Here is an 18,199-nt window from a genome sequence, read left to right on the forward strand (position 1 = left end):
TTCAAGAGTGGGGTTACATCAGCTACCCTCCAATCAATTGGAACTCTTCCAGAGTCTACAGAATTCTGGAAAATGCTGGAACCATCCAAGGTTCTACATGAAATTGTATTAAATCGATTACATTCCTTTGTACCAGTCAGTAGAATAAATATCTAATGCCTATAATTGAGTTACATTTGTAGCAACATCTAACCTAATCATGAAATAAAATGGCATTTTAGTCCAGCAAAAATAACAAACAGAAGATAGAAACAATAAATTACAATTTTGAAATAAAATTTAAATGCAACTCTGATTAAACCAGGTGCTAGGTAGTCATCATCATGAAATATACTTTATTTAAAACGTAATATGACTTCAATCTGTGAAAGCCATGCATTGTGACTAATCAAATCAAGTCCCAGTCATGATTTTATATCTGGCAGTGAGGTACTAGAACTTGATTCACAAAAGGCAGTGTAAGGGAATTATTTTGTTGTTCTGAAGTAACGTAATCTGATTATTTAAGGTACATTAAAGAATGTTTAAAAGTAGTTTTATTTCTCCATCTTTGTGGAACAATTATTGTGAATCCTATTATTTTGTTTTGCCTCTCTGATCCTGACTCAGTACTAATCTTAAAGTTCTGTCAGGTTTTCCCGTATTTACAAATTCTTTAAAAAATATTATTTACTTCACAAACTTTACAGCAAGTTTGTGATTTTTCACCCAGGAAATTTCATTTTCTTGACACATAAAAGATTGTTCCAGTTGAAAAAATTGACTTCAAAACTCGATGGACTTTTATGTGTTTGTTTGTAAAACTAAATGGATGGTCCTTATGATCTGGCTGCCACATGAAGTCTGCTCCTATTCTCCATTTGGCGCTGCAGAAGCTGTTTACTATAGATAATAAACATAATGCAAGGTAAGACCTGCAACACTCCCTGTTAATGCAGAATTGTGACACAATGTTGCTAATTGTGAAACACTCAGTCCATGGTATGGACCGGGGATGAAAGTTAGTTTAATTCTTGCTTTGTTCCCATTCTGAGCCCTGGAAAGAAAATCATTTACATGAACCTACATGTCTGAAAAATCACAAGCACACCAGCGCCCAGAAACAAAGGTTAACTTCCATCATCTTTCTTGGTATCCTTAGTATTCAAAGCTTTCTCCTATTCTTGCCAAAATTGCAGTTCGTTATACGTATGACAGAATCAGCACTACGCAAAGCTGATGCATACTTCTGAATTTCTGCAACTGGAAGCAATTCTGTAATACAGTCCAGTTCCTTGCTGCCAAATTTCCTAATTTATGCTGTACAGAGATTTAATAATCACAGATTTAATGTTCGTATGAAACTTAATTGTTCTGAAATTGTAAACATAATTTTTTAACAATCATTTGGAGGAAATAATTTTTTTGCTCATATACAGTTGATGTAAAGTTATTTTGCAATATTTCCCTATTTGGATTAGCTTCCTGACATATTAGAAGAAAAGATATTAAGGATATGGAAGCACCGAATGTTGGTTGTTTGCCTTTGGATTCAGGTTCCAAACCTTGTTGTAAGTTGAGCCATGATGCTTTTGATGTGGTAGTATTAGTTCCGTTTTATTTATTTTGCAGTTCTTTCTCCAAAGGCAAGCTTGCTATGCCAGTATATCAATAGTATGACATTTTACAAAGCAGTACGGTGAAGCTATGATGATTTGCTAATTGATTTGCCAACAGTTATAAGATTAGCAAACCAACAATAATTTAAGCCTATACTTAAGCTTTTGGTTGCAAAAGACAGGAACAATTTGTGTTTCTTAAACACGTTTCATAGTAATAGAAGCAGGAGTAGGCCATTTGGCCCATCAAGCCTGCTCCACCATTCATTAAGATCATGGCTGATCTATCCATCGTCCCTCAGCTCCTCCTACCTGCATTATCCCCATAACCCTTAATTCCCCTATCATACAAAAACCCAGCCAACTGTGTCTTGAATATATTTAATGAAGCTGCCTCTGCTGTTTTCTTGGGCAGAGAATTCCATAGATTCACTGGGGAAATCAGTTCTTCCTCATCTCTATCCTAAATCTACTCCCCCTCGTCCTCAGGCATGTCCCCTAGTCCTAGTCTCACCCACCACTAGGAAACAACTTGCCTGCCTCTATCTTGTCTATCCCTTTCATAATTTTATACGTTTCTAAAAGATCCCGCTCATTCTTCTAAATTCTCGCGAGTACAGTCCCAGGCAGCTCAACTTCTCCTCAGAGGGTAACTCCCTCATCTCCGGAATCAACCTTGTGAACCTCCTCTGCACTGCCTCCAAAGCCATAATATTCTTTCTCAAGTAAGGAGACCAAAACTGCATACAACACTCAAGGTGTAGCCTCACTAACACCTTGTACAAATGCAGCAGAACCTGCCTGTTCTTCAATTCAATCCCTCTAGCAATGAAAGCTAATATCCCTTTTGCCTTCCTGATTACCTGTTGCACCTGGAAATCAATGTTTAGCAATTAATGTACAAGCACTCCTAAATCCCTCTGCACAACAGCATGCTGCAATCTTCCACCATTTAAATAATACTCTGACCTACTATTTTTACTTCCAAACTGGATAACCTTTACTAACATTGTACTCCATCTGCCAGACCCTTGCCCACTTACTTAACCTATCTAAATGTCTATGCAGACCCTCCACATCCTCTATTCATTTGCCTTTCCACTCAATTTAGTGTCATCAGCAAACTTAGACACCTTACACTCTGCCTCCTCTTCCAAATCATTTATATATATCATGAACAGTTATGGGCCCAACACTGACCCCTGCAGCACCTTGCTTACCACTGATCTCCAACCAGAGGAACACCCATTTATCCCAACTCTCTGCTTTCTATTGGTTAACCAGAGCTCTATCCATGTCAGTACATTTCCTGCACCTCCATGCATTCTTTTTTTATGGATGAGTCTTTTATGCGGCACCTTATCAAATGCCTCCTGGAAATCCAAGTATACAACATCCACCTGTTCCCCTCCATCTACCATGCTTGTTACATCCTCAAAGAACTCCAGTAAATTTGTCAAACATGACCTTCCCTTCCTGAATCGTGCGGCTTCTCCCTGATGGAACCCTTTCCATCCAGATGTCTTGCTATTTCTTGTTTAATAATAGCCTGCAACGTTTTCCCGACTACAGATATGAAGCGACCTGGCCTATAGCTACCTGCCTTTTACCTACACCCTTTTTTAAACAGTGGCATGACATCTGCTGTCTTCCAATGAAACTTGAAAAGGTTCAGAAAAGATTTACAAGGATGTTGCCAGGGTTGGAGGATCTGAGCTACAGGGAGAGGCTGAACAGGCTGGGGCTGTTTTCCCTGGAGCGTCAGAGGCTGAGGGGTGACCTTATAGAGGGTTACAAAATTATGAGGGGCATGGATAGGATAAATAGACAAAGTCTTTTCCCTGGGGTCAGGGAGTCCAGAACTAGAGGGCATAGATTTAGGGTGAGAGGGGAAAGATATAAAAGAGACCTAAGGGGAAACGTTTTCACACAGAGTGGTACGTGTATGGAATGAGCTGCCAGATGATGTGGTGGAGGCAGATACAATTGCAACATTTAAAAGGCATTTGGATGGATATATGAATAGGAAGGGTTTGGAGGGATATGGTGGGACTAGATTGGGTTGGGATATCTGGTCGGCATGGACGGGTTGGACCGAAGGGTCTGTTTCCATGCTGTACACCTCTATGACTCAGTCTGCCGTAACTGTCCGGAGTCTAGTGAATTTTGGTTAATGCCCACTAATGCATCTACAATAACTTCCGCTATTTCTTTAAGCACCCTGGGATGCATTCCATCAGGACCAGGGGACTTATCTGCCTTTAGACCCTCAGGTTTGGTTACCCCTTTAGGGATAACAATTGAATTTAGGTTCTCACCTCCCATCATTTCTTTCACATCATTCTTTGGCATATTAGACATGTCTTCCACTGTGAAGACTGACTCAAAATCGTATTCAAGGCCTTGGCCTGTTTCAGCAATACCCAATATTAATTCCCCTTTCTCTTCTTCTGTTTTGAGTTGAGTTGCATTATGAAGCTTCATCTACTTTTTGCTGATGTGATGTGCAGTGAATGGAGATTTTTAAAGAGATTTTGACTCAAGCAAGTAACAAGTTCAAGTGAAAAGCTTAGATTTAGAGTCATAAAGATGTACAGCATGGAAATATTCCCTTCAGTCCAACTCGTCCATGCCGACCACATATCCTAACCTAATCTAGTCTCATTTGCCAGCGCTTGGCCCATATCCCTCTAAGCGCTTCCCATTCATATACCCATCCACATGTCTTTTAAATGTTGTAATTGTACCAGCCTCCACCACTTCTCCTGACAGCTCATTCCATACATGCACCACCCTCTGTGTAAAAAAACTGCTCCTTAGTTCTCTTTTATATCTTTCCTCTCTCGCCCTAAACCTATGCCCTTTAGTTCTGGACTCCTCCAACCCAGGGAAAAGACCGTGTTTATTTATCCTAAACATGCCCCTCATGATTTTATAAACCTCTATAAGATACCCCTCAGCCTCGGACGCTTCAGGGAAAACAGCCCCAGCCTGTTCAGCCTTTCCCTATAGCTCAAATCCTTCAACCCTGGCAATATCCTTGTAAATCTTTTCAGAATCCTTTTAAGTTTCACAATATCCTTCCGATAGGAAAGAGACCAGAATTCCACGCAGTATTCCGAAAGTGGTCTAGCCAATGCCCTGTACAGCTACATCATGACCTCCCAACTCCTATGCTCAATGCTCTGACCAATAAAGAAAAGCATATCAAATGCCTTCTTCATTATCCTATCTACTTTCAAGGAACTATGAACCTGCACTCCAGGTTTGTGGTGTGTTTTGGTGTGAGATAGAGTTCTGATTTGAAATACGTTGCAAATCTGGTTTTAAGTTCCAGATATCACTTTATTCTGTTACCTTTGTAATTTTTCCTTCACTGACCTGATCTCACGATTTTTGTAGAGATGTACTGTACAAAAACAACCCAACGATCCAACTCATCCATACCGACTAGATATCCTAAATTAATCTAGTCCCAACTGCCTGCACTTCGCCCATGTACCTCAAAACCCTTCCTATTCATATATCCATCCAGATGCCTTTTAAATGTTGTAATTGTCCTAGCCTCCACCACTTCCTCTGGCAGCTCATTCCATAGATGCACCGCCCTATGCAGGAAAAAGTTGCCCCTTAGGTCCCTTTTAAATCTTTCCACTCTCACCTTAAACCTCTGCCCTTTAGCTCTGGACTCCCCCACCTCAGGGAAAAGACCTTATCTATTTACCTTATCCGTGCCCCTCATGATTTTATAAACCTCTATAAGGTCACCTTTCAGCCTTCTGTTTCTGTGTCTCACTCGGGATTCTCTTTCATGTAATATTGAAACATGTTGGCACATAAGTTGTTATCAAAAATAACACATAGCTAACTGCACAAATTTGACCACAACTTCAAGCAAGATGGAAGCATGCAGTTAAATGTGGAAATTCACAGGTTGCTCATCTGAGATTAGCTACTCCACCAACTGCTTCACAAAAATGGTATCTCATTGTCTGTCTTGCCAGTGAATTGCGTTGAAGAATGTCTGTTTACTACATTTCCTTACCTGTTGCAAGATAAATTCACCATAAAATGTTGTCCTGTGGTTTCCATCTAAGTACTCTTTTAATAGAAGTGTTAATTACGGTCAGTTAATGTCTTCCGGCTCTGAAAATTAACTATGCCAACTCATGAATCTCAACTCACGTTTTAATTGTTGAAGATTTTTAAATTACCTTTTCTGTCTCATTTCCCTCAATGCAATCTTTGCTCCTCTCTTCTCTTTCTGGACCTGTTTAACATTAAATTCACCCTAATTTAAATCTTAAGTCTTGCACAAGTTATTTTCCAGTCCTTGATATTGATTAGATTAAAAATTATGTAATTATTTTGCTCAGTCAGGTCCCAGATGCCCCATTTCCCCTCATCAAAAGTTCACATTTTGGGAACTTGCCAAACAAAGTTTTGAAAACCATCGTGGGCAAGTCTAATAGCAGGCACTATAACATGTCCTACAGTTGAATGTGGAAAAAGACTTGTCACTAATTTCTAGTCATGATTTGGAGGTGCCAGTGTTGGACTGGGGTGGACAAAGTTAAAAATCACACAACACCAGGTTATAGTCCAACAGGTTTATTTGGAAGCACTTGCTTGGAAGCGCATCGAAAGCTAGTGCTTCCAAATAAACCTGTTGGACTGTAACCTGGTGTTGTGTGATTTTTAACTTTGTCCACTAATTTCTAATTGGTGTAAACTCTCTGCAAACTCTTTGTATCATTCTCGCAATCTATCTTTTCATCTAGGTTTTATTGTCATGAACTGTATACTTGAGTACAGTGTAAAGTATACAAAGTTTCCATTTGACAATGCCATTGTAAAATACAAATACAAAACCAGAATTTAAAGACAAAAGGGGTGGCATGGTGGCATAGTGGTTAGCACTACTGTCTCACAGCACCAGAGACCCAGGTTCAATTCCTGCCTCAGGCAACTGTCTGTGTGGAGTTTGCACATTCTCTGCGTGGGTTTGCTCTGGGTGCTCAGGTTTCCTCCCACAGTCCAAAAATGTGCAGGTGAGGTGAATTGGCTGTGCTAAATCGCCCGTAGTGTTACATGTAGGGGAATTGGTCTGGGTGGGTTGTCCTTCAGAGGATTGGTGTGGACCTGTTGGGCTGAAGGGCCTGTTTCCACACTGTAAGTAATCTAAGATATAAAAAAAAGTCCAATTCTTAAAGTTTGTGTTGTCTGCAAATGTGGCTTTGGTACATTCATTTCCTTCCTGCAAGTCAGTAATATAGTGAGGACAACAATTTTGATATTTTTTTTTCTTTTCCCCTGTTTATTTTTTTTCGACTCTTATTTTTATTTTTTATTTTTTTTTCTTTTAAATTTAACCCCCACACTACCACCTAAGTGCGGTAGTGCTTATTTTTTCCCCCAGCACCCGTGGTGTGTGTGTGCAGGTGTGAGACACAGTGAAAGACACAAAGTGCACGAATCTTTATTCAATTTCCACCACCAGGAAGATAGGAAAACACCCGGGTGGCCAGTGACAAACACTGCCCTTCACATCAAAGGGCAGTGCTGTGTGATCAAAACAGTGAAGGGGAGGGTAGGGACTAAATCAAAATAGAATTGGAGGGAGAAATGATGCACTCCACTCCCTGCGGCGCCCACCTCTCCCTGAACAACTCCAGGGTGTTAGTGGACACCGCGTGCTCCTTTTCCAAGGACACCCGGGCTCTAACGTAACCGCAGAAGAGGGGCAGGCAGTCGGCCCTAACGACCCCCTCCACGGCCCGCTGCCTGGACCTGTTGGTGGCCAGTTTGGCCAGGCCCAGGAGCAGACCCACGAGGAGGTCTTCAGAGCAATATTTATTAACTATGGCACTGGCAGCAATTGGGTGATTGGTACTTGGGGACCAGAGACACGGAGTTTTACATCAGCTGAAATCTGAGGAGTTGAAGAGGTCTGTAAAGTTCATTTTTGAGGTATTAAGGGTGGAAATGGGGTTTGTCCCAAAGGTTTAACACTGACTGAATTTGGAGCTGAAAGCTCGACTCCCTATTAACTAGAATGCTATTGTTGGGCATAACAGCTTCAAGTTGAAGACATTTACACTTGAAAAAAGATGATGTTAACCTTTCCACCAAATTTAGCTGAGCCAAGCTTGTCGACCTCTTCCGTGATGTTACAACCTAATGGTCGAAGACTGGTGTGGTAGATCTGTTCAAGAATAATAGGATGTGTAACTTTGCTTTAATTGCTACATTTTTAATTAGAAAATACGAGTATGTTGAACGAAATGTTGACTTTGAAATGTAGGCGAGCGGGATCTGTTAAATCCTTCCCCATCGATCTATTTGTGCTGAATTATTTTGAGTTCAGCTTGTAAGTCTTCATTTCCCCGTCTGTTCAGGGTTTATTGAACTTTTCAACGATTTGTAGATGGAGCAGAGGGTGTGGTCCACCTACAGAGTCAGTAGATGATTGATTATCTAAGTGTGGGCAGCTGCACTTCAGCTTGAGCTCCTCCCAGTTGTCTGAAGTTGCGTGTGAGTTCGTCTACGGTAATAGTGTAGAGAAGTTAGCGCAGAGATTGGAGTGGTGTTTGTGCTCTCCGGACACCAGTTTTTTTTCCCCAAGAAGTAGGATTTAAATAAGAATTTTATTAGATATGGTTGCTTTTGATGAGATACAAAACCTTTTGCCCACCAAAAGGGCTATTACTGTGGTGGATGTTCAGTCACAAGCTACCTCCACAAAGGAATTGGAGGTAAGGTTTTCTTGATTTTTTTTAAGTACTTCGTGAAGCTTAATTTTAATACTAATTTGAATGGAAATGTTATAAACAGTGAAGTTAACTTATGTATTATTATGATCCGTAAGGTTTCAAAGTATTTTTGTTAAGAAAAGTTGTTTTAACTCTACGTTAGTTGCCTGGGTTCGCCCTTTATCTAAGGTACTAAGTAATTCGGCTCTGACCTTGGGCTACAGCTTGTACTCAGTGTAATCAGATCCTGTTACTCGTGTGTGCTGAGAGAAAAGGCTCAGTGTGAGGACAGTTGTGCAGGGCAATCATCACTGATATACTTTGCTCGCCCTTGAAAAGATTCTGGGTGCCTGATAGCATGTTGAAATGGCATATGGATCAAATCTCTGGTCAGTTTAAATTCTTGCTCAGTAAGAACTTTTCTTATCTTAATGGATAATATATTGCATAACTCTTAGGTTTGCAAAATGCTTTGTAATCTTTTGATTGCAAGCAGAATGTCAGTGATTGTGTTTTGCACTTAATATAATTTAGATTAGAGTGACTGATCTGGTTTATGCTGCAGAAGAAAAATGCTTCACAGGCACAAAAATATTTCTCTCTAAAATAGCTGAAGTTTTAGAAATAAGACTAACATTTTAAAAGAGAAAACTAATTATCTTAGTATTTGTCTCACCCTTTCTCTGTCCCTGTCCGAAGGAAAGCATTTTTTAGCAATTGTGATCTCTGCTAAGCTGGTGTGTGAGGTTACAGGTTTTTGCCACTTCAGTATCCAACATTCAATATGACAAAGTCATTATCAGTAGAATGAAACACTGTTCTGCATCTCAACTATTCATATTGCTATCTCTTTAAAAATGTATTTTGCATATTTTGTGGGCATTTTGTAGAGACTTTGGAAGATTTAGTCGAAGTTCATGCCATTTGTGTACTTTGAGCATGTTAATTTGTTGTTTTTTTTTTGTTGAGAATCAGCTGGAAGTGGCTTGATTGTCTCAGCAGTTGTTCAAATGGTTGTTTTTATACTGGTTATATTCAGATGGTTGCTTCACTTCAGAGTTAACAGGCGATCACTACTCTTTTCAACCTGTGTTTTGTGACCCTTATTCTGTCTTTCCTGTTTTGTTTTTCAATTTCTTTATTATGACTAAAATTTAGCTCCGTTCATGGATTTTGTTTTCCTATAAATACACTGCAACTTTTTTATCCTCTGCTTTTATAAGCACCTTGTAAAATGTATTTTTATAAACCAAACTCCGTTAAAATGCCTGCTATTCATGTTGGCATGAAAGTAAGCACTTTTTTTTTCAAGTAATTTTGGATATTACATAGCGGTGGCGATACCCCAGTTGACCTGTTTCCACTGATACAGTGCTACCTATTCAACAATCCCTGCTAGGCAAAATGTGAGTTACATGTACATATTCCAACTGGAGATATTGTCTTCAGAATATTATGCAAGTGATGCAATGTCAACAAAATGTATTGAGATTTAATGTGTAACAAAGTAACAATTGGGGAAACTGAAACAAAACAAATCCAGTATTCAGCTTCGTATTTGAAATATTATGACTTCAATATTGAATTTGTAATCTTATTTTAAAGTAAAATTGAAGTATTGTATCCACACTTTTGAATTAAAATGGAAATGATGCATTCTGTATTGAAATAATCAGTCAGCGTGTTCCTTTGTTCGAGGGAGGGCTAGCTAAACATGATGTAGCAAGATGCTTCCTTTGGCCATGGAGAGGTTATCAGTGAAACCTGAAACAGTGGGGCTTGACCTCCTTTTTTTTGTCTGAACACCGTTAAACTACTGTCCTGCTGATTCATCTTTTATACTTTTGCACAACTCCAACAGACATTCTCAGCTTTTATATAATGCACAAATCACTTCTCTGTAAAGAGTTGAAGATATGGATTGCAAATTTCTAGTTTGGGCAGCTTGGAATGAACTGGTTGCAATTGGGAGCGATACCAAACTTGGAATTAAAGTTGGAAGGAGACAACATTTGGAGCTAGAAGAAAGACTTTTTTAATACAAATTTAAATTTTCAATCAAAAATAATCAACAGAAAACAACTTTCAACAATGTGAAAAATGTGGGCATGATAATGTAATTGTTACTAATAATCTGAGACTTCAAAATCACTGAATAGAATTTTTTTAAAATCTGAAGTTAAATACAATTACTGAACTTCTATCAAACACAACCTAATTAGTTCACTGTGTGTATCCCACTGTACTTTTTTCCCTACATGTGACTCCATTTCCAGACCAATATTGATTAATTGATCTGAAGGTGCTGAACACATCATTCAAAAGAATTGGCCTGCTACAAAGAATTGCAGCAAATGGGTCCCTATCATTGCCTTGTGGAAGGGTAAAGGGATGAATATTTAATGCTGGTCTCGTCTGATATGCCCGCACTTATATTCACGAATCCTGAATAAAGGCAACAAGCAAATAGAATGCTGAACTATAAAACTGATTAGGGTACAAGTATGGCAGTCATGCGAGTGTTTTTAATTTGCTCACTTTGTATGGGGTCCAGTTTTGGTTGTCATGCATCTGGAAGAGATCTTTTCAAACCCTGGAAATATTGTGGCGAAGAGTTTCTGGTCTGAGTTAGCAGTTAATGTTAGGAAAGTGGGAAGTGTGAAAATTGGATTGTCACTTTTTTTGGGGGGAACTTTAGATTTCATTGAATCTATGATATGAAAATGTGTATCCAGAACTTTGGCTAAGTTGCTCAGAAAAATTGTACAAATTTCAAACTTGAAGATTTCAGTCCTAACTCTCTCGACACTTGGTGCAATGGAGGGCGCAGAGTTAAGGTAGTGGAGGAACCTTCCAGATGGCCTGGATTTTTACGTAAAGTCTCATTCTGTAGAATGGTGATGGAGCTTTATAAATTCAGAACACCATACCGCCTGCAAACATTTTCCCACAAATATGTAAATGCGTGAAGTGATTTAAAAATTGGCTGAATTTGATAAATCCATTTTGAGGTGTCCATTCCTTTGCCAAAATCAGAAGATTGATGTTTGAAGGGATTTTTCTTGCTACAGGATGCACATGTTGGAAATTTTTTGATTGTCCTAAAGACTATTCTTCTTCCCTAACATCCTTTTTTGAAAAGTTTATAGCTTGTGATTTATATAACTTCCTGTCCAACCAATCCAGTTTCGTTTCAGATGTGAAATTTTACTTTCGTGAAGTTTTTGGGAAACGAAATGTTTGTACATAACAGCATTTACGTAAGAGAGCCTGACACAACACTTGAGTATAATTAATATTAACATTTGTAATGTTAAAATTTTTTCACCAAAAGTCACTCTTCTGCTTTTTTTTTAAAACAAAATGCTGTGACTGAGCTGATCACCACCTACAGACTCTGCATTTTTCAATAAATTATGTAGATGTTGAGTATTAAAAAAATCCTCCTACAGCAATAACTGGATAGCAATGGGCCTCATTATCTTGTTTGCATTATACCCTATCTCTGAGCTTGATGACCTAAGTTTATGGCCCACTTACTCTGGAGATGTCATACTGCATCAGGACAGATTGACAGTCCACACTGTACAGATTAACAATGACTTTGTTTTACATGTATAATATTGTCCCTAAGTGCTGAGCCCAATTATGGTCACCAAACAACATACATCATCTGGTACTAGGAACTAATAGTTTTCCACTGGACCTGGAGTACTTTAAACATGTTCTAGGAAGCAACAAGAAAAGGTTTAATTTCAATCAAAAAACATCACATTTTGCCACTTGCTTACTGCCACAAGCAAACTTGCACGCATGCAGATATTTGAATATAGATTTATTAATATACAGCTGTCATTGCAGAGCTGGTTTTTCAGCATTATCTTGACAAGCATCTTCTTGATGATCATAGCTGAAATGAAAAGAACTTTTTTCTACCTGTGGAAGTTGAGAATCAAGAATCTGGGTGGTTTGGTGTCACTTTGACAGCTGCCTTATGTCAAGTGTGAAGAATTCGCACTTAATCATGGGACAAAAGGAACAGATCTATCTTGATTCCTGAATTCTTCCTGCTGTACGGCCATTTGATACGATCTGTCACCCCATTGTCAGAATAATTCCTGTTTCTTGTCTTTAGCCAACAGCTTGAATTAGAAATTGCTGCTAATTTGAATTTCAGTGGGTGGTTTCAACTGTTGGAATTAACAATTACAAAGAGTTTGTGTAGCTAACTTGAGAAGTTAGCATTCCATACTAATTGCATCATTTCCTACTCAATCTATTTAACAATTTTCCCAACTGCTAGCTTTAAACAAATTATTCTTGTTGCAAAACAGTTCTTGTAGCAATTCTAAATTCCAGCGTACCTTTGGTTCTATTTTAGTCTGTAAACCCTAACCCAGCATCAATGCCCAGAGTGAAAGAACAGTACTTTTCTCAAAGAAGTCTGGCATGGTTAATGTGGTGGTCCCATTTACAGTATTTCAATATAGAATCAGTCACCTTTTGTAAAATAGAACAACTGCAGATGCGAGAAATCTGAAACAAAACAAATTGATGGCAGATCCGAAGGTCAGTGGATTCAAACGTTAACTTGTTTCTCCACAGATGCTAAGTTTTTTTTTCACTTAGTGTGGAAACAGGCCCTTTGTCCCAACAAGTCCACACCGACCCACCGAAGCACAACCCACCCAGACCCATTCCCCTACATTTATCCCTTCACCTAACACTGTGGGCAATTTAGCATGGTCAATTCACCTAACCTGCACATTTTTGGACTGTGGGAGGAAACCAGAGCACCCGGAGGAAACCCACGCAGGCACGGGGAGAATGTGCAAACTCCACACAGTCAGTCGCTTGAGGTGGGAATTGAACCTGGGTCTCTGGTGCTGTGAGGCAGCAGTGCTAAACACTGTGCCATCGTGCCACCCAACTGTAAGAGGGCAACGTTCATAATTGAGCTGATACTAACAGCAGCAAGCTCTGTTAGTTGTTTAAAAAGGTTATAGGGAGAAGGCAGTGTTACGTGATTGAGGAATAAGTCAGAGCATGGCAACATTTGAAATTTGCAAAAATCCCCAAAAAGTCAAATGCAAGAGTATTTTTAAAACACAGCAATTGGGGATTGTTAACAGTCCAGAGTGCCTTTCCACTGAAGTTGTGCCATCTAAGTTTTTTCGCTTATAGAAGAAACCTTGTTTAAAAATGCCAGTATATGGAGTAGCATAGGCCTATGTAATATCAATAAGTTTAGATCAGTGTCTCCATGTATGTAGTCAAATATTCATTTGTCAAGTAAGTGTCACTCCCAAGGATCAAATAACCTTGGGTTATCTATAGCATCCATCCATAGCTCGGTGTCAACTTCGTGCCTACGATAAGAGGCTGCAGCTGTTTAACACGTGAATTTGCACAACAAAAACTTTTAAAAGTCTCCCTTATGGAAGGTCCTATAGTTCAACATTCTAATATCCTCTAATTATCAGTGTTGAAAATTGAATACATCAAACAAGATCTTGCTGCTCATGGCACTCTGAGAATCTGCTTTGGAGAACTGCAACTTTTTAAATGTTGAATCGAAAAGGAATTGTGTGAAAGATCATTATTTCTTAAAAATGACCCATATCAGCCAGTATAACCCAAAATCATCTCAATTAGGAAGAGGTATTTTCAACTTTTTTCTCGATTTAGCTGTATGTAAGGAATTGGGAAGTGTGCTAATGCGGCTAGTTGAGTGTTTTAGATTTTTAGATTAGATTTTAGATTACATTTTAGATTAGATTATTTTAGATTACATTACAGTGTGGAAACAGGCCCTTCGGCCCAACAAGTACACTGAGTGTTGACTCAGAACCAGAGTCAGTCAATGCAATGGGAAGAAAGATTTATTACATGTGCAGGATGAATTCCGTGATTTTGAAACTCATTAGATGCCCATTTCTTCCATCCAGACTTAGGCCAATGAATGAGAGAAGTGGTGGAATAAAAATGGTTTGTCACATTGGTGAAAGGTGTGCAAGTTGACCATTGTGTTGGAACTTGTATAAAAACTGGGAATTGTGATTATAGGCAGAAAATGTTTTAAATGTGAACTGAAGTTTCAACCAGAAAATCTAGACTGTTGAGCATTCTTATTGACAGATATGCTGGTTGTTTCTGACACTGTTTGAAAGCTTACCAGTTATTTTTGGAAGGGGCATGGGAGGTTCAAGCAGCATAGCCACAGGTTGATTCTGTCTCCGCTTCAGATCAACAAGGGAGAGGACAGTGATTTTACATGCAGGAACACCTTAAAACAAAGTCACAAGTTTTCCACTTCGTGCAAAGCAAGATTGCAGACGACCTAAAATCAATGTCTGACTTTTCTGCCCCAAGGGAAATGTTGTTTTCAATTGAACATTGCTTGAAATATAAGCTATTTGAATGTATTCTAGCTGGTTAACTAAGCTGTAACACAATTTGTACAAGTGTGCCTGGCAAGTATGGGCAGAACACATGTATTGGGCAATGTATTTTGGTTATTCCTTGCATTCACCATTGAATGCAAATGTAATGGAAAGTAAACAGCAGAAGTACTGAAGTTTATTGTACAGGTGCAGTTACTCATTAAACTATTCTCCCCGTGTCTGCGTGGGTTTCCTCCGGGTGCTCCGGTTTCCTCCCACAGTCCAAAGATGTGCAGGTCAGGTGAATTGGCCATGCTAAATTGCCCGTAGTGTTAGGTAAGGGGTAAATGTAGGGGTATGGGTGGGTTGCGCTTCGGCGGGGCGGTGTGGACTTGTTGGGCCGAAGGGCCTGTTTCCACACTGTAAGTAATCTAATCTAATCTAATCTAATCTAATCTAAAGAAACAATGGAGAAAATGATAGAAGTAAGCAGGTGCTGGAAAATGGGATTCATGACTCAAATACTGAAGCAACCCATGTCTATTTGCAGCAAGACCTCCCAGGCTCTGGCTGATAGGGGGCAGTAGAATTCTTGCCACAAATGTCAGGCAATGACTGTCTTCCATGGGAGTGTGTAAACATCACACATGCGCGCGCACACCTCTAAATCCTTCACAGTCCCTCCTGGGGACTGCCATGTGACAAGACACTGAACTGGGCTAACCGTATAAATACGAGTGTTACAAGAGCAAGTCACATGCAAGGAGGTCTGTGGTGAATGCATAAGCTCAACACCATTTAAGAATGTAGCAGTCTGTTGATTAGCATCCCATCCATTACATTCCACACTCTTTCCCTTCGTGGCCAGCACAGATGTGGTGGACTAAGGGGCCTGTCACTGTAGCATACAGTTCTATGATGAGCAGTGATTGTTTATGACACTGTGCTGAAGGGCTTTTTTTTTCTCTGCTCCAAACTTGACTCCAAGCAGTTGACAAATGGCAGCTGTTTGTTCTTGCTTAACAGTTTTGTTCAAGTTAGATCAAAATTTATTGACCGCATTTTAGTCAGTCACGCAGCATAGAAAAAGACCTTTTGGCCCATGTCTGTGTTAACCAACAAACTCCAAACTACACTGCTCCCATTTACCTGCACTTGGTCCATAGCCTCTTATGCCCTGATATTATAAGTAATCAAAATGCTGCTTTAATGTTGCAAGAGTACCTGTCTCCACTCGCGGGCAACATGTACCTATTGCCCTCTGGGTGGAAAAAAAAAATTCTGATCTGCTCTAAAGTACTTGTTCACCTTAAACTTACGCTCTCTGGTCTGAGTCATGTCTGCCATGGGGAAGAGATTCTTACAAAATTGAGGCATAGAGTAGATTGTATACCTGACTTTTTTTTTCCCTTGACTTTCCAAATCTATTTCCTTAGGGTTTTTTTCTCTTGCATTACAATACAGTAATACAAAATTGATCAGAATCTACATTGGGTTAATTTGGGGTGGCAATACTGCTAGCTAAAGGGATGTTGTCTTCCATCAGCAGAATAGCTACATTGGGCAGTGTCTAAGAATCAGTGAACTGTATACAAGGAGTATTCACTGTATACTGTAATTTTCTTTGGCATCCAGTACTGCACTTCAGTGTTAAAGAACTGTACAGCAGGCACAACATTCAGATGTTGTGTGAAGTGCCTTTGTGCCCATTAGTGTTAGTGATGACTGACAGGAAGTGAAGGAATGTAAGGTTGATGTCAATCTAATTCGCTAATCTGTTTTGTAGCTATTCTGTTGCTATTTGTGCCAATTGTTTGCCATCCGCCAAGTAGACATTCTCATTGTCCTGTCATTGGAAACATAGATTTTCTTCAGTTATCATTTTGAACTTCTACTTCTAACTTCTCTAATAGGTACCTGCTAAACATGTCCAACCATGGATTGCTGACCTAATTGGGCTACCTTTTAAGAATAAAGATAAGCAGGACAGTGCTGTAGAGGAATTGGAGACCAGAGTTTACTTTAAAATGTTGTGGGACCACAATTTAAATGCAATAACCCCTATCAATAACAAGGTGACATTGTGCAGGTGAACATTGGAGACAACTGAACTTGCCTTGTAACTCTCCAGTTCACACCTAGTAATGTGCTGTTTCAGCATTCCTGTGGGAACATGAGCTGCATGATGGGACCTACTGATCACTTCAGGCATGCTTTCACCTTATCTCTATCGTTTGTTTTTTTTTACCTTGAGCAAAATACTCAATTCGTGCCAGCTCTCAAATCACTGGCATGCAGTTGATGCGGCCATTGCATGCAAGAAATGCTACCAGGAAAAACCTTTTTCACATGGCTCAAACTTTTTTCCACAGTCTTTTGAGCTTCTGTGTCTTATTTGAATCCCAGAAGCCAAGAACTGGTCTGTTTTTTTTTCCCCCTGGTGTGAAACTTTTTTCAGATCCAGGTAAAATCAGATCTGTGCATTGTATTGCATCAATTTTCTTCAATGTCCTGTACCATGAGAATTAACTGATGGATGGGAGACCCTCTGAGCTGAATTAAGAATAATGCAGTAGTCTATTTAATTTATGATAGAATCTCATCTGTTAAAATTGCTTCCTTTGTTTCTGTATTTCTCTTGCATTTAAAACTTCTAGTCTCGATATTTCCTGATTTCCCCTGGCCTCTTTGATGGGGTATTTCGCCTGCCAGCTCACAACACTGTCATCTCCTGCATCAGATGGCAAGCTTCAAATTTAACATCTTGTGATTTATCTTATTTAGTAGTTGGACAAGACCTTTTTAAGATTACCCTTGGCTGCCTGATGCCCATGCCAAGCCATTGGTTGCCCCAACATATTGCTAAATCATTTGAAAAGCATTCAGGTAGTGGTTATCATGAGTTGCTGGTCTTTAGCTGTGTAAAAGGAGTGAATAAATAAACTGAGAGATGTTCTCTGTTTCTAATTAAACATGATCCATTACTGAAAATTAATACTTGTAGTAAAATGTCCTTTTGTGTTCAAATGAGGGCAAAGGGGAGGTGGGAAATAAAACCAAGGTGGTCATCTTGGAGTTGAGTTTATAGACATTTCAATAAAAATCCAGGTAGAGCACATGTCAGTCTAATGTCCAAACTGCTGCTGTTCTGTACTGTTCTCAGATTTTTGTACAGTTAGCAATTTTATACACTTCTATGTAACTGTTCAGTTTGTTCATTCAAAGTGCTGATCCTGAAGCCTGGGGGGGAGGGAGGGGTGATGTTGGATAAGGCAGACTAATGCCATCAAATCACCTTTTATTCTTATACCTAGTCTGCTGTACAGAGCTAGGGTTGTATATTAATGCAAGGTTAGGGCATTCTCATCAATTTGACACAGCAAAATTTTTATTCACCAGAGGACAAATGTTTCTCTATCTCTTGCCGCTCAATTAAAAATAGTCACTGTTCCTGCCTTAGTCAAGT

General features: G+C 39.3%; 1 protein-coding gene across 3 annotated transcripts in view; it reads left to right on the forward strand.

Moving 5' to 3' along the window:
• The window catches only part of net1 (neuroepithelial cell transforming 1), a 166,185-nt gene that overhangs the window by 139,542 nt on the left and 8,444 nt on the right, over positions 1-18,199 (forward strand). Inside the window, exon 1 of one of the 3 annotated variants that reach the window (XM_043714081.1) lies at positions 8,118-8,353. The exons of the other annotated variants lie outside the window; for them this stretch is intronic. Within the exon in view, the coding sequence (XP_043570016.1) occupies positions 8,255-8,353 (99 nt within the window). The 5' untranslated portion in view covers positions 8,118-8,254. Of the gene's footprint in view, positions 1-8,117; positions 8,354-18,199 lie in introns of those variants that run through there. 3 annotated transcript variants of the gene reach the window in all.

Source organism: Chiloscyllium plagiosum, chromosome 23 (genome assembly GCF_004010195.1).
Source record: "Chiloscyllium plagiosum isolate BGI_BamShark_2017 chromosome 23, ASM401019v2, whole genome shotgun sequence".
NCBI classification, from domain to species: Eukaryota; Metazoa; Chordata; class Chondrichthyes; order Orectolobiformes; family Hemiscylliidae; genus Chiloscyllium; species Chiloscyllium plagiosum.